The sequence below is a fragment of the Gopherus evgoodei genome, chromosome 8 (assembly GCF_007399415.2).
Source record: "Gopherus evgoodei ecotype Sinaloan lineage chromosome 8, rGopEvg1_v1.p, whole genome shotgun sequence".
NCBI lineage: Eukaryota > Metazoa > Chordata > Testudines > Testudinidae > Gopherus > Gopherus evgoodei.
In genome coordinates this window covers 49,190,766-49,207,694 of record NC_044329.1, presented here as the reverse complement: position 1 = coordinate 49,207,694, position 16,929 = coordinate 49,190,766, and the positions used below count along the sequence as shown (strand labels likewise).

General features: G+C 42.5%; 1 protein-coding gene across 2 annotated transcripts; it reads right to left on the bottom strand.

Annotated features, from left to right (window-relative positions):
- Window positions 1-4,602: 4,602 nt before the first annotated feature.
- SELE (selectin E) lies at window positions 4,603-16,197 on the bottom strand. 2 transcript variants are annotated; one of them, XM_030573359.1, is made up of 15 exons: window positions 16,018-16,197; window positions 15,143-15,222; window positions 13,952-14,338; window positions 13,277-13,384; window positions 12,953-13,138; window positions 12,399-12,584; window positions 11,695-11,880; window positions 10,991-11,176; window positions 10,087-10,272; window positions 9,794-9,979; window positions 9,182-9,367; window positions 8,091-8,210; window positions 6,688-6,709; window positions 6,508-6,580; window positions 4,603-6,118 (listed from the first exon to the last, which is right to left on the bottom strand). In XM_030573359.1, the coding sequence occupies exons 2-14, from the start codon at window positions 15,177-15,179 to the stop codon at window positions 6,523-6,525; spliced, it is 2,034 nt and encodes a 677-aa protein (XP_030429219.1). In that variant the 5' UTR covers window positions 15,180-15,222; window positions 16,018-16,197; the 3' UTR covers window positions 4,603-6,118; window positions 6,508-6,522. The 2 variants fall into 2 exon arrangements, with proteins under 2 accessions (XP_030429219.1, XP_030429220.1); XM_030573360.1 differs by lacking the exon at window positions 10,991-11,176.
- Window positions 16,198-16,929: the final 732 nt, after the last annotated feature.

The following is a 16,929-nucleotide window of genomic DNA, read 5'->3' as shown; positions in this document are numbered from 1 at the left end:
CAGGGGAGTAGAGTTCAAAGTGATGACCAGAGTGACTAGCACAGGAATTGTGGGACACTTCTGGAGGCTGATCAGAGTGCACTATAGGACCAGGGCGTCCACACTGGCACTTTGGCACTCCAGCAGGCGTGCAGCAAATGTTATTCCTCTCGCCAAGGTGGATTACCAGCAGCGCTGTAGCTGCGGCGTCAGAGCACTCTACATGCTTTGCCAGTGTGGACGGGTAGTGAGCTAGTGCGCCCGGGGCGCCTTTATTGCACTGTAACTCGCAAGTGTAGCCCAGGCCTGAGTCAACAGCAAAACTCCCCTGAATGTTAGTGGATGAGTGCCAGAGAGAACACCCCTCCTCCCCAGAAGTAGGTTATATAGGCAGTGGAGGTAAAGGGCAGGGTGGAGAACTGTGGTGAGTTAGCTCTTGAACAGCATTGGACAGGATTCCAAGCAGGGCGTTTAGGGCTAATCTACACCTCCCCTCAGGGAACTTGAAGGATTAACACTTGACATCTGTTCAGGCTGTCGGGCTCTGTCTTGTCAAAGGGGGACACATTAGCAGCCACTCTCAGCTCAGTAATCGGTTTGTAACAAGCCGTTGCAATGCTGTGCAGTGTTGGGCTGCTTGTTCTAACCAACTCCCTGCTTGGATTTGCTGCCCTGAGGTCTCACTAAGGCCCTGATCAGGGGCGGCTCTAGACATTTTGCTGCCCCAAACACGGCGTCATGCCGCAGGGGGCAATCTGCCAGTTGCCGGTCCCGCGGCTCCAGTGGACCTCCCGCAGGGGGAGGTCCCCTGGAGCCGCGGGACCAGCGGACCCTCCACAGGCATGCCGCTGAAGGCAGCCTGCATGCCGCCGAAGGCAGCCTGCCTGCCACACTCCCAGCGAGCGGCAGAGCGCCCCCCCCGCAGCATGCCACCCAAGCACGCGCTTGGCATGCTGGGGCCTGGAGCCACCTCTGGCCCTGATCCTCAATGGTATTTCGGTGCCTCACTCCCAATGGTTTCAGTTTAAAAGTCAAGGAACAAAGGGTAGGAATAAATGATAAATGTTCAGACCGGAGAGAGGTGTTCCCCTAGTAGTGTTCCCCAAGGATCAGTCCAAGGACCAATCCTATTCAATTTATTCATAAATGATCTGGAGAAAGGGGTAAACAGTGAGATGGCAAAGTTTGCAGATGATACTAAACTGCTCAAGATAGTTAAGACCAAAGCAGACTGTGAAGAACTTCAAAAAGATCTCACAAAACTAAGTGATTGGGCAACAAAATAGGAAATGAAATTTAATGTGGATACATGTAAAAATAATTGGAAAAAAATAATCCCAACTATACACACAATATGATGGGGGCTAATTTAGCTACAACTAATCAGGAAAGAGATCTTGGGGTCATCATGAATAGTTCCCTGAAGACATCCATGCAGTGAGCAGTGGCACTCAAAAAAGCAAACAGGATGTTAAGAATCATTAAAAAAGGGATAGAGAATAAGACAGAGAATATTTTATTGCCCTTATATAAATCCATGGTATGCCCACATCTTGAATACTGCATACAGATGTGGTCTCCTCATCTCAAAAAAGATATACTGGCATTAGAAAAAGTTCAGAAAAGGGGAACTAAAATCATTAGGGGTTTGGAATGGGTCCCATGTAAGAGATATTAAAGATGCTAGGATTTTTCAGCTTGGAAAAGAGGAGACTAAGGGGGGATATGATAGAGGTATATAAAATCATGAGTGGTGTGGAGAAAGTGAATAAGGAAAAGTTATTTACTTGTTTCCATATTATAAGAACTAGGGGCCATTAAATGAAATTAATGGGCAGCAGGTTTACAACAAATAAAAGGAAGCTCTTCTTCACACAGCACACAGTCAACCTGTGGAACTCCTTACCTGGGGAGGTTATGAAGGTTACGACTATAACAGGGTTTAAAAGAGAACTAGATACATTCATAGGGGTTAAGTCTATTAATGACTATTAGCCAGGATGAGTAAGGAATGGTGTCTCTAGCCTCTGTTTGTCAGAGGGCAGAGATGGATGGCAGGAGAGAGATCACTTGATCATTACCTGTTAGGTTCACTCCCTCTGGGCACCTGGCATTGGCCACTGTCAGAAGACAGGATACTGGGCTCGTGCTTGGGGCGGCAGATTCTACGGGGTGGCATTCTGCCCAATCCTAGGGCGGCACAGCCGCTTTTTTTTTTTTGGTTTGCCGATCCAGCTGCCCTGTGGGGGGCAGTGGTGTGAAGGAGGGGCATGCCCTGCTGGGAGCGGGCTGCACACTTCATCTGCCCCAGCCGATGCCAGCTATGCAGCAAGCCTGACAGCCCACGTCCTTCCATCCCTGCAGACTGGAGTGGCGCAGAGCCTGCCCGACAGGTGGCGCAGCGGTCAGGGCCGTGTAGCAAGAGCCCCGCTGAAGCCCTGGCCGCCCCCCTTCTCTCTGTGCTCCCCGCTCCCTCTCCCTCCCTTCCGCTAGCCAGGGCACGTCTGCAGCACAGGGAGTCCTCATGCACCCTGGCTCTGGCCATCCCACAGGTTTTTTTTTCCCCTGTTTTGCCGCTCCGGCTGTGCCGCAGGGATTTTATTTTATTTTATATTTTTTTTGCTTGGGCAGCAAAGAAGCTAGAGCTGGCCCTGAGTTGATCATCACCTGTTAAGTCCACTCCCTCTGGGGCACCTGGCATTGGTCACTGTCAGTAGACAGGCTACTGGGCTGGAATGGACCTTTGGTCTGACCCAGTATGGTCATTCTTATGTTCTTAATACATATGCACCAGCAGCAGACACAATTTTCTACACTCTGGGTCCTAGTGGTGCCACCCCCTCCCCCAGTCTGGCACCTAAGGCAGCCGCTTCAGTTGGCCTCATAGTAAGGCCAGCCCTGATGAACACTCCCTTCCCCAGGTGTGACCTGGTGGGCTAACTGGCCTAACACATCCATTAACTCTTTGTTTGCCAGTGTAAGGCACACACCCATCACATTTTGAATTAACAGTAGACCGTTACCATGTCCTCTCAAGCACCTCTTAAATAAGCTCTGTATAGCTAGCCCTTTTAAACCTTCCTCGTAAAACGATCCTTCCCGCCTCCCAATCAGTTGTGTTCCGTTCTCTGAATACCCATCAGTATCCTTCTGGTAAGGTGGTGCTTGGAAATCAGTGCAGCATACCAGGTGCAGTCCCAGGACAGCCATAGGAGGAGATGCAGTCATACTAGAACCATGGAGGGAAACTCCATCCTGTTAGAGCACTGCCTTGAGGAGTCAACATGACGTTAAAGACACAGCATAAACTAAGTCATGTTTAACATCATGTCAGTCGTCTGTAATTATCCCTAGGGTCAACAATGACTAGCTGACACGTTAAACATGACAGTACATGTCTATACTCAGGGCTAAATCATGTTCCACTCTGTATTCATTACAACAAATCCTGAAGGTCATGTTGTAATGCATGATTTCCCAGTGTAGATGGGCTTCAGTAAGAAGATTGGCCATGTTATATAAACACAGAGATGAACTCTTACCTCCCTGCTAGACAGCATGATGCCGTTGTGTATGCAGCCTGAAACTGCATTCAGCATTATTGCATTAATTTGTTTCATTTGTTGCCACCATTTCAGATCCATTTCTATGTGCGAGAGTTATGAAAAATAACTCACCATGGAAATGGATGCTTGTTGGTCCTCATTAAAAAGTAAGTGATGAACTGTCGAGTTTGTGATGGCAGGACTGTCAGCCTGCATGAGACTGTGCGCAAATGAGCCAGAACATCTGTGGATTTTGTGGGAGGGCAGGAAATGCTGTGTGTGTGTGTGTGTGTGTGTGTGTGTGTGTGTGTGTGTGTGTGTGTGTGTGTGTGTGTGTGTGTGTGTGTGTGTGTGTGTGCGCGCGCGTGCGCGTTTGAGAGAGAGAAAGAGTTGACAGTGACTCCGCATACAACTCTACATTGGCAAAAAATGAGCAGCTTTACCCCAGTGATGTGGCTAGACTCTACAACTTGGCACTGTATTTCCCTATTGCTTAGCACAAGACCTCCTCTAGTGTGATTGCATAGACTGCCAGGACAGCACTCATAGTCACCAGACTTTCCATCCCCATATTTTCCTTGTATATGGTTAAAAATCCAGCAGAGCAGGATGCTAGACACACATGTGGTGTGCGTCTATTCTGGATTCTGGTAGCTGATACATACCCATATCGCCTGATTACTTCTACTTCTGTTGTCATCTCCCACCTGCCCCATGTTCAAAAGAATGCTTCTCTTTCTTCCAGTGCTCATTGCTGCCGCAGGCACCTGTCTTATGTACCATGTACCTGAGCCGTTCTCTTTGCAATTCAGCACCTTGGATACTTTTCTGGGCTGTTTATACCGTGGTGGTTTGGCAGCCCTACAGTGGTTGGCAGTGAGCGCCATCTTCTGGCTACTCTCTGACCTCAGCCATTTTACCAATATAAAGAATGGAAACAAAGAATGTGAGAGCAAGCCAACTTCCTACAGCCCCAAGCCCTTTTACCTGTGTCACTCTTTTTTTTTAAACGGAGCTTTTTACTGAAGCAACATCCACATATCTTATACAAAGACTAATAATACACATTTCCAAAATGTAAACAGTAATCTCAAACCATTTTATTAATCAACCTCACATAGAGCACAGCACATACCAGATTAAAAGCAGCCACAACTGTGTAATCATAAATACAATAAATACATAACTTATTCAAAACCATACTGATAATATAAAACCGAAGCAGATTATATTCATTATATATAAACATCTTCTTATGCTGCCAGTTTATATTTAAATATACGGACATGAAAACCATAAAAGGGTACCTCTGATTGAGCTGTGACAATTTATATCAGGTGAAGCTCTGCCCCAAATATTCAGTCGCACATAACTGCTTCTTACAGAAACATCAGCCACTAAAATATGACCTCAGGTCTTTTCATTGGACTATTGTGTATGCAATGTTATCAAACGCAATATTCACAAAGGTGTCACAAAGAACAACTTGTAAGTTATGAAGGGCCTTTTCCTGAATCATTGAAATTAACGGGAGTTTTGCCATCAGTGTTAATGAGAGTAGGATTAGACCTCAAAGGTCTAATACATGATATTTTACTTCTATCTAGTGTTATGTTATGTTCTTATGTTCAGACACACATGAATGCACATACAGACCTTTAATCATGTCTGTCCCTAAATGACAAATAAATTTAAAGGAATAAGTACACAGAAGGCCTGTAGTCGCTACCTTTTGCGTTATACAACTGGCTATTTTATCTGAACAGAGTAGATGTCACATACTTTTTGCAGAACATCTATGATCCTGAACTCTAGGGCAGATATCCTACAGCAGTTCTACGATTTACAAACAGTATAGAAAGTGCACAAGAAACAAAATATATATTTATATAGATTACAATACTTAATCCCATGGGGATGAAATTATTTCAGGTCTACTTGCTGCATTCACGAACCAGGGTGCCTGGCATAATTACCAACTCTGATAGTGCTCCCATTAGCAAGGGTTTAACGTTACAATATAAAAACTCCTTGGGAACTGCAGCAAAACACCTTGCCCATAGTGTTACAAACAGATCGATTAACTGTGACATATTGTTACAGCACATTTACTTCAACAATTACCAGTGAACCAAATCAATGGTTTGTAAGGAAATTCCACAGATATTTCCCATTCTAACTATTTTGCTTTAAAAATTGTGACCCATGTGTTTCCATGGGAGAGATCTCCAGCCGTGTATATTGCAAAGTGTTCACTCCACCCTGGTACCTACAGACTGACCCTAGAGGAGTCCAACCTCTCCCATAGATAGCAGCTTTTTTTGTCCCCATCCAGAGAATGAATAGAGATCTCCCAATCACTGTAGCTATACATTGACGGGACCCATGTAGTCTCTTGGTAAACAGCTAGGGTTTTACCCACAGCTTGCTTCTCTTCAGTGGCAGAACCAGATGACTGAGCTCAGTATTTAGTAGCAAGACCCAAGGCTAATCATCTTGTCAGCAAGATGCATCAACACCTGGCCGCTTGCTGAGGACTGCATAGCTCCATTTCCTGAGCAGCTCTGAGGCATCAGTGAAAATAGCTTCAATTCCTGCAGAGAGAATAGATTTTCTTTTAAAACAGGAATATACAGGCAAAGGTTTGTATTCCCTTATTCCAAAGCTCTTTTGCATCTGGCCCATAGCCACAATGTAAAGGAGTTTCTACTATGTCCTAAGGCTGGGCACAGAACCTAACACAATTATCCTTTAGTCGTAGGAATGGCCATCGTTCAATCGATTAATCTGTCAATCTCTGGGTACTTTTATGGCCTCATCACCACGGCACGTATGCTAGGTGTCCCACGGTAAGTAAGGGGTTAATCTTATTGCTGGAAATACACAGCAGTTAAAGGTCATTCTAAAGAGCAATGCGTTCTGTGTTTGTTTGTGTTTTAAAAAGGAAACTAAATGATGAGTGTAAATATCTCACGTATCTTACCAGAGTCACTTGGCATTAGATTAGATGAGCAGTGCTTTGGAAGGTACTCTCTGAATTGAGACTCTGGCAGCTGCTGTAAGACATAGAGAAGAATTTATATACAACTGTTCTGTACATCAGTGTGATGTTAGCAAAGAATGATTGCAATGCTTCTCATGTGGTTTTTTAAATACAACGTACCTGGCAGGAGTAAATTTCTTTGCTGCAAGAGAAAAAAATAATATCATTAGCATTCTGCAGATGACAGGGATTAGTCCTGCTTTGAGCACAGGGTTGGACTAGATGACCTCCTGAGGTCCTTTCCAACCCTGATATTCTATGACCATCTCCATCTTGCAGGCTATTTATTTCATTGTTTTGTTGGAGAATTACCCCGCTGATCTAACAACAGAAATCTGTTATAGGCCGAGATGAGCTATTCTTCTCCTCTTTTCCATAACTTTTCCAACCTGTACTGGCCTTAGACCTGGAAGCTGTTCCCCAAACTGTTATAACCCATGAGCAGAGCAACTTGTTACATCTGGGTCTCTAGGACCAACCCCTCTGCTCCCTGTGAGAAATCAGAACTTACTAGTAGAACTAAACAGGTATCTCAATGAACGCTCCACATATATTTGCCTAACTAACACAGTGTATTCTCTTACGGTGCCTTTGTATCTCTCTTGTGTTCATGTTCCATTCATATTCTAACAAACACATTGATTGTCAAGAAAATTGACAGAAAAAATGCATTTTAAGTGACTATTAGGGAATATTCCTGGGAAGCAAATTCTCATCTTGTAAATATAAGTTATTTCACTGGAAACCTGATTTTATGTCTCATATAATCAGGGAAATGAAAGATAGCATGTGACTGATTTGTCCAATTAAAACTAATCAGTATTGCTCATGTTCTGAATATCAAATGCTTGTAACAAACTGTGAGCAAACTACAGAGGAGAAAAGTATTCAGCGAAAATAATTTTTAAAGTGCAGATCAATCAAAAACGGCATAAACTGCTTATGCACTACTTGTGAGAAGAAAGAGAGGCTCCATTTGACAAATAAATGATTTGCTCTGAATTATTCAGCTCTGTAGTCATAATTGTTTCTATAGATATCTGTTTCTATAACAGTCATTATTCATATCTCTAGAAACAAGGCAGTCCAATAAAAGACATAATTTCACCCACTTTGTCTCTCTAATGTATTGGGACCAACACAGCTACAACAACACTGCAAATGCCCTATCTGGCATACTGAGCAACAGCAGTTGGAGGCACCAGTGTCATTTCTGGTTGATGTCCTCCTAGCTGATCCCTGGTCAGTTCTCCTGGCAATAACTGCTAATGATTAGAGCTGGCTGAAAAACATATTTTATTTTCTGCAACAATGTTCAAAGAACATGAAAATTCTTCATTTTTTATTGAATTTGGGGAGATGTTTGTCAAAAACCTAAAAATGGAATATTTCAAGGGAAATTTGAAAAATTTCAACAAAGATGGGAATTTTCTCACTGAAGTTTCCACTTTTTTTTCTGAAAATTTTCCATCCAGTTCTACAGAGGGTGCAAATAAAGAAATGAACCTTGGTCAGTATCTCACCTTTCCTTCGAAGGCGCTTTACAAGCCATATGAGGAATGATGCTGTCGACAGGAGTGAGGCTCCAGTGGCTGCTATTCCAACAGAGACGTAACTGAGCAGTTCTTCAGGCACTTGAGGAGCTAAGAAGGCAAAAAAGATCCTATGAGATCAGGAGAAATGCACAGTCTCTGAAGTGCTTTCTGCTTGTTCCATTTTCATTTAGGCCTATTGCAAGCAGCCGGACAGCTGCTTATTTCCTTTGGTTTCTCTCACTGAGTAGTGGCACCTGCTATATGCAGGACTGGGCAGGGAAAGCCTCTGCATATGCCAAACAATGGCTGAAAGCTTTATTCTGAAAATAGTCCCGTCTAACTGGTGGCAGGTTAGCGAGGATGTAATTCTGCTGGGTCCCTTGTTACTTTGAATGGATGTTTAGGGTCAGATTTTGATATCTTTACTCCCACTGAGTAATGTCTGACTCCTTGAGCAGTCCCACTGAAATCAATGAATTTACTCAAGGAGTAACGTACAACACAATGTGAGGAAAGGTATCTTAGGGACGATAGGTGGGATTTTTAAAAGTGTTCAGTGTGGCCCATTGTTGCTCCTATTCCAATCAGTGATACAACTCCCGTTGACTTGGATAAGAGCAGAGTTAAGCCAAGGTGGAACATTTTTTAAAATCCTGCTCATAATTTGCAACCACTTATAGAAGTGAGCTATTTGGTTCTAGCCTGAAAATATTTAAGCTATGAGGTATGTAGAGCTGGCAAAAATAATTCAGTCTAAATACTTTTTTTTATTATTGGGTTTTTGCCTCAATGAAAATTTTCACAGAAATTGTTTCCTTTCCTTGAAATTTTTCAATTTTTTGATGGAAAGCCAAAAAATCAGAGACAGGAAAAATTTCAGCTGAAAACCAAAACCATCAGTTTCTGAGTTTAGGGGATTTTTAACAAAAAGTCAACTATTTTCAGTGGGAAAAATATGTATCTGACCAGCACTAGAAATGACAAAAGTCATTGCATTCCATCCTTCCCTAGATTCTCATCCAATAACAAGGCCAGGTCTCTTCAGCACCTAGTCACAAGTAAAAACACACATAAAATACCTTCGCATGTTGGCTGACTTGCAGTCCAGTTCCCTGCAGCGCCACACTGAAGTACGTGAGAGCCTTTTAGCAACCATCCCCCTGTACAGTTAAACTCGCAAACTGTGCTGTATGTAAAATCCCCAAGAGGGTGTGAACAATTCATGGAGCCCTTCTCAGGGAGTATCAGGGTTTCACACTGTGTAACTGAAATACAAAAACACATACAAATGGTTAACACAGACTCTAAGAAATGTCCAAAACTGGGTCCCACTATTGATGCTAGTAAAGGTGCACCATACTTCACCATCTGCATTTCGTTTCTGGGATAAATGACCTTGCAGTGAGTTTTTGCTAAAATATATTAGATTTCAGCAAAGTAAAGAGCTGGTAGTACTACTGTATCAAGCTAAATGTTCTGCACTTTAAGACTTCAGTGGGAATCACTTTAGATCAGATCCTCAGCTCATGCAAACTGGTGTAGTTCCATTTATTTCAATGGAGCTACATCAATTTGCAACAGCTCACGAGCTGGCCTTACTCTTCAATACACAGGGTTCGAGGTGTTATGTTTGTAACAGATACCTAGGCTCCTCAGCCTCACTTGATTATTTTGAAAGGACAAAGACCTACCTTCACACTTTGGGAAGGGCTCTGACCATTCTCCCTGCGCTGTGCACTGAATCTTGGGTGATCCACTTAATCTGTAGCCCTCCTCACAACGGAACTCACAGGCTGAGTTGTGGGTGAATTCTGGATGACGGGCGGTACACTCCACAAAGCCATTTTCAGGCCTGTTCACTGCTTCACACGTCACAGCTGAGACACACAGAGAGCACATCAGCGGTTAGTTTGGACGCCACAGGAGCACTCTACACAAGCAGTGGGAGCCGTGTACTGGGAAGGGCAGTGATAAAGAAAGGTACCTTCGCATTCTGGCTGCTGTCCATCCCACTCTCCAGAAGCACTGCACTGCCGCCTATTTGATCCCTTCAACACAAACCCTTCTTCACAGGCAAAGTCACAGGTTGAATTCCACAGAAAGTTCCCAGAGGCAGGAGAACACGTCACGGAGCCATGAGTCGGAGCCTTTAAGCCATCACACTGCACAACTGCAAATCACATGCAATAGCAGGGAGCTTAGTTTGGAGCAAACTAAGAGAAAAACGTTTCTTCTGTGTGGTAACAGAATATACATTGGCGGGAGCTGGGCTTTAGAGAGCGAAGCTATCTCCCTGCAGGCTAAGAAAGTGACAGGGGCAGAGGCAGTGGAGAGCTGAACTATACTTCTTCTGAGACAAAGAAAGGCCTGTAGGCTCCAGATCTGTCAACCTGAAACCCAATTGGAGCATCTAAAGGGAAAAACTTTTCTTCTGCATGGTAACAGGATATACATTGATGGGAGCTGGGCATTAGAGAGGGAAATTATCTCCCTGGAGGCTAGGAAAATGACTAGGAGCAGTTGGACCTGGGTGACTCAGGGGACTGGACATGGGATTTCGGGATGTCTCAGTATTTCATAACATTTAACCAAAATACAAATATATTCTTGTAAGATGTATAAAGTGTCTTTAAAAAAGGTTCTAAACTATGTCCCATTTCTGGTACTGACAGATGTGCATCAGACCTCACTCCAAATCAATCTGCATTTCAGATCTGAAAAAAATGATCTTTCAGAGATCTTTCTCTCAAGCACCTTAGAGTTCAGCCTTTCTGAAAAAAGGTGCTACGTGAAAATCAAGAGCTTATATTGTCATTGTACCTAGCTGATTGGCTTTGCAAAGCTTCTGCACTCGAAGCACTTGATAAGAATTGCTTAAGCTTAAGTACCTTCACATTCCGGCTGCTGTCCATTCCACTTTCCAGAAGTGCCACACTGCAGCCTGTCTGATCCCTTCAACACAAACCCTTCTTCACAGGCAAACTCACAGGTTGAATTCCAAAGAAAGTTCCCAGAGGCATGAGAGCACATCACAGAGCCATGAGCTGGAGCCTTTAAGCCATCACACTGCACAACTGCAAATTACATGCAATAGCAGGGAGCTTAGTTCGGAGCAAACTAAGGGAAAAACTTTTCTTCTGCATGGTAACAGAATATACATTGACAGGAGCTGGGTGTTAGAGAGTGAAACTATCTCCCTGCAGGCTAAGAAAATGACTAGGAGCAGTGGGATCTGAGTGTCTCAGGGGACTGGACACGGGATTTTGGGATGTCTCTATTTCATAACATGTAACCAAAATACAAATATATTCTTGTAAGATGTATAAAGTTTCTCTAAAAAAGGTTCTAAACTATGTCCCATTTCTGGTACTGATAGATGTGCATCAGACCCCACTCCAAATCAATCTGCATTTCAGATCTGAAAAAAATGATCTTTCAGAGATCTTTCTCTCAAGCACCTTAGAGTTCAGCATTTCTGAAAAAAGGTGCTACGTGAAAATCAAGAGCTTATATTATCATTGTACCTAGCTGATTGGCTTTGCAAAGCTTCTGCACTCGAAGCACTTGATAGGAATTGCTTAAGCTTAAGTACCTTCACATTCCGGCTGCTGTCCATTCCACTTTCCAGAAGCGCCACACTGCAGCCTGTCTGATCCCTTCAACACAAACCCTTCTTCACAGGCAAACTCACAGGTTGAATTCCACAGAAAGTTCCCAGAGGCAGGAGAGCACGTCACGGAGCCATGAGCCGGAGCCTTTAAGCCATCACACTGCACAACTGCAAATCACATGCAATAGCAGGGAGCTTAGTTTGGAGCAAACTAACAGAAAAACTTCCTCTGTGTGGTAACAGAATATACATTGGCCGGAGCTGGGCATTACAGAGTGAAACTATCTCCCTGCAGGCTAAGAAAGTGACTAGGAGCAGTGGGACCTAGGTGTCTCAGGGGACTGGACATGGGATTTCGGGATGTCTCAGTATTTCATAACATATAACCAAAATACAAATATATTCTTGTAAGATGTATAAAGTGTCTTTAAAAAAGGTTCTAAACTATGCCCGATTTCTGGTACTGACAGATGTGCATCAGACCTCACTCCAAATCAATCTGCATTTCAGATCTGAAAAAAATGATCTTTCAGTGATCTTTCTCTCAAGCACCTTAGAGTTCAGCCTTTCTGAAAAAAGGTGCTACATGAAATTCAAGAGCTTATATTATCCCTGTATCTAGATGATTGGCTTTGCAAAGCTTCTGCACTCGAAGCACTTGATAGGAATTGCTTAAGCTTAAGTACCTTCACATTCCGGCTGCTGTCCATTCCACTTTCCAGAAGCGCCACACTGCAGCCTGTCTGATCCCTTCAACACAAACCCTTCTTCACAGGCAAACTCACAGGTTGAATTCCACAGAAAGTTCCCAGAGGCAGGAGAACATGTCACGGAGCCATGAGCCGGAGCCTTTAAGCCATCACACTGCACAACTGCAAATCACATGCAATAGCAGGGAGCTTAGTTTGGAGCAAACTAAGAGAAAAATGTTTCTTCTGTGTGGTAACAGAATATACATTGGCGGGAGCTGGGCTTTAGAGAGCGAAGCTATCTCCCTGCAGGCTAAGAAAGTGACAGGTGCAGAGGCAGTGGAGAGCTGAACTATACTTCCTCTGAGACAAAGAAAGGCCTGTAGGCTCCAGATCTGTCAACCTGAAACCCAATTCCCTTTAAGAATTTAATTTTAAAATAGTGGGCCAAAGCCTCTATTGCTGTAAAGGGACAAAGCTGTATTGAAGTCAACAGCACCATGAGGATTTATGCCAGTTGGGATTTGGCCCACAGTTCCTTGAGAATTTACCTCTACATGCTGGAATGGGTGCAGACCAGTTTCCAGAAGAGGTACACCAAACTGGTTCAAACCCAGTTGATTCATAGCCTTCTGCACACTGAATCTCACAGGATGAGTTGTAGCTGTAGTTCTGCAGTGGATGGCTGCACTCCAGTGTCCCTTGATCGGGTTCTTTTAATTGATCGCAAGTCACAACTACAAAGGGACACAAGCAGGCCTACAGTCAGTACCACTTTCTCAGCAGCAAATGAAATAATCAAACTAGCTAGACCTACTGAAAACTAGCTGACATGCACATGTCCCTGTTTGAAAGGCGATAAGAAATAATCTTACCATGCTGGCATTCAGGCCCATAGAAACCAGCATCACAGAGGCAGGTATGATTGTTAATGGTCTCCAGGCATTCACCATGGCCACTGCAGGAAGACTGGTGACAGGAAGCTAGAAGGAAATTCAGCATGGTTATAAAACAATCTACCCCCTTTACTAGTTAATCTGTTTAGAACCATTGCAGTGCTTTACTTATCCAGGAGAAAACACACTCTGGATAATAAATACTTTGCAAAGTAAACAGTTATGCCATTTGAAATTACATTGGTTTTGCATCACAGCATTTCAGAAACCAAGACAATTGAACCTAGCCACTCACAAAAGTATTGCTGTGGCTGGAAAATGACTCAATTAATATCAAAAGTTAAATCACAGAAAGAACAATAGACTTTTACATGATTTAATAAAGGCTCTAAGTTCTGCATTATTCGTGTTAAGCAAGCGAATAGCCCTCAGTGGACCACTCACATGTTTAAAGTTAAGCCTATAGTAACAATGTTTAATGTGTGTGTGTGTGTGTGTGTGTGTGTGTGTGTGTGTGTGTGTGTGTGTGTGTATATATATAGAGAGAGAGAGAGAGAGAGAGAGAGAGAGAGAGAGAGAGAGAGAGAGGTTAGCTAATAAACATCCATGTTCTTATTCTCATATAGGTTCTTTGGGATTGATTGCATTCTGTACCTGCATAGCACAAGGCAACCTTCTGTTTGCTGCATCTTTCATCATTCCATTTGCCTGCATCCTTCTCTCTTTTGATGTAGATTTCAACACAGTCCTCATCATTCTTTTTGTTGTTTGGTTCACCCTTAGCCCAGTTTTTAGCCTCGTCAGTCAGCCGTTTTCTTGTTCCAACCCAGGTCCACTCATTATCAATCTTCCTGATTCCAATCCAGTAATAACTTGGATTGAAGGGTAAAAATGCATTCAGATGGACAATTTCCTCCTTATTCTGAATGGCAACCATATTTGTATAGTGTTTCCTACACCATTCCTCCGCAAGCTTATAGGTCATATTTTTTTCTGAATAGTGGTATGTCCAGCAATTGCCCTCCTCAAGCACCATGAATCCTAGAAAGAGAAGATGCAGAGAAGTTGGTATCCTTTTACCTGCACTTCCTGTTCTTTTATCAAAGGCCATTTTTATCCCTTTATATTACTCTGCTTTACGAAGAGCATTTCCAGGAAGAATTAGAATCTATCTCTTTGAGAGAACCGATCAGAAAAAGAGTTTCAGCAGCTAGAACTGCGGTATATAGCACAGAGATCTTTAAAAATACAGAAAAATCCCAGAACGTTACGGAGAGAGAGAGAGAGAGAGGAATGGAAACAGCATGGAAATGTAGTCCAAACATACAAAATGTCAGTGTCAAAATGCTCTTCCAAGAGCTAACAGAAATAAAGCTTTTGAATTAGGGATCTCACCTGCATGCTACGTTTTGGAAATAACTTCTACAGCAACCTAGACCTGATTGCTTTTTTCTAAAGAAGAATATATCTAGATCTCAGTGGATATTGCATATGTGCAGTTATTTGAGCCTGTGTAGGTATGGCTGTATTTGCTTTATACAAAGTTACAATAGACTCCCAATCAGATGTGTCAATATCAAATGTAGTGTCTCCAGCTTGTCCAGGATGTGGGCAGTCATTGCCCACACTGGGTGGGTATGCTGCACAACCCCACATAGGGGCCACTTTGGCTTTAACAGTTGAGAGAGGAAGCATGCCATGGCATCTAATGCTTTCTGGGCAAATGTGCCCTAAAACTTAACCCAGCTACTGCCCCCCATTTACTTCAGAAGGAACCTGCGAGAAAACAGCAGTGCTGTTACTTCCAGTCTAACTCGTTTTCCATTCAGATACGCACTCACTTACCGTAAGTGAGAACAGAGAGGAACCACAGGCCAATCATGTTTCTGGGGAACTTCGCTTCACTTTGCTCTTTGAAGAAATGGCTGCAAAAAACAAACATGCAGGATTACAGCGCATGGTTTAAGTGCTGACATTAACTTATTGCAATACAATAATATCATACGACATTATTGTCTATAGCATCCTTCCTATATGCTATTTCACAAATGACTTTATAGGGTTAAACAAGAAGTCTCTTCATTGGGCTTGTGTATTGTCTGAAGCAGATCTTAATGGTGAGGCAGACAGGAAATTAAAGTAACTTGTACAGGACATTTGTGTAGCATTACTTCAGATCTGACTGAATCTGACAGCTCTGAGCTGAGATCACTGGCAATGAGCTCAGCTCAGATATGAATACCTTTGGAAGGATTTGATTTTTATCAGTAAAAGTCGATAAACCTTGATTTCAAGTAAGAAAAATGCTGCTTGAGAACTTTTTAGAGTTTCATTTAAGGATCTTTATTTTGTATATTGTGACACAAGATATTGACAGTTTGTGTTTTAACTGTCATAAAGCTTTAACTTTTTGAATCTCAGTGTCTACTGTCATGAAATAATTATTGTCCAAGCCATACAGAGACACACACACACACACTTTCTGACACCCCATAATTTCCTAACACTGTGAAAATTTAAATTGATAAAAATTGAAAAAAAATGCTTAAAAGATATAATTTTGCACAAATGTGAACATTTAAATCAATAAAAAAATCTTTAAAATGCTTAAAAATAAACTAAACTTTTTATTCATCAAAATTATACAAAAATAAAAATTGAATTCTGCCAAGCATGGATATGAAATATAACAAAATTACTTGAGAGGTTATTATACTTACAGATTGTGGCTTGATGCCTGGTGCTACGTAGCAGCCTGGTAAAGATGTGTCTTCAGCGACTGTTTTCCTTTGCTAAGTCACTGCGGTGGTTCTTATGCTAAGACGCAGTGGAGAGCTGCCAGTCAGTGTGTACCCTTTGCCTTCAGCTCACAGCCTTTTTATTCTCAGCTCCTACTTCCTAGAAATTCCAGTGACATAGCTAAGAGGATATCCCCTAGTAAGAAAGTGAAAAATTCCCCAAGTATATCCATGATGCCAAAACTCACAAATACACACCCATATGCCTTCCTCTCCCAGACACAAACCAACACCATAGATTTTAATTCAGATTAAAGCACAATTCCAGGATTTCAAGAGAAAATAAAAATTCACACTCAATTAATCTTAGAATGTGGGTGAACTGATTCCTTACAGCTTTTCTGTTTTCATGGATGTGCTTGTTTTGTTTGACTATAGTGAGCTTTACGTTGTTCCCCCCACATCCACCTTCGATACAGTAGTAAAGTTGTGCTGTGTCTTCCAGAAATGTAAGAAAGAAACATATCATTTACTGACTCCCCTAGATGCTCAGATATCATGGTGATGGGCATGGAATGAGAACCAAAATAGATGGAAGTGGCATTTCACTAAAAAACCATCCTCCATCTCTATTACATTTCTAGATGCTTTTAACGTGAATGGGGGAGATATTCAAAGCCAGCTGGTGGATTTAGATGCAAAACTCTTGTTAATTTCAATGGGAATTATGTGTCTAAATTTCCTACGAAACTTGGAAAATCTTAGCCAATGATTATATTTCTGAAATATACAGAAATTTACTCAGCATTTCACCCACATCATTCTCACACTCTCCTGGGAGTCATGCATTGTAAATATATTAAAGAGATGTTCCTTATGAGGATATCATAACAA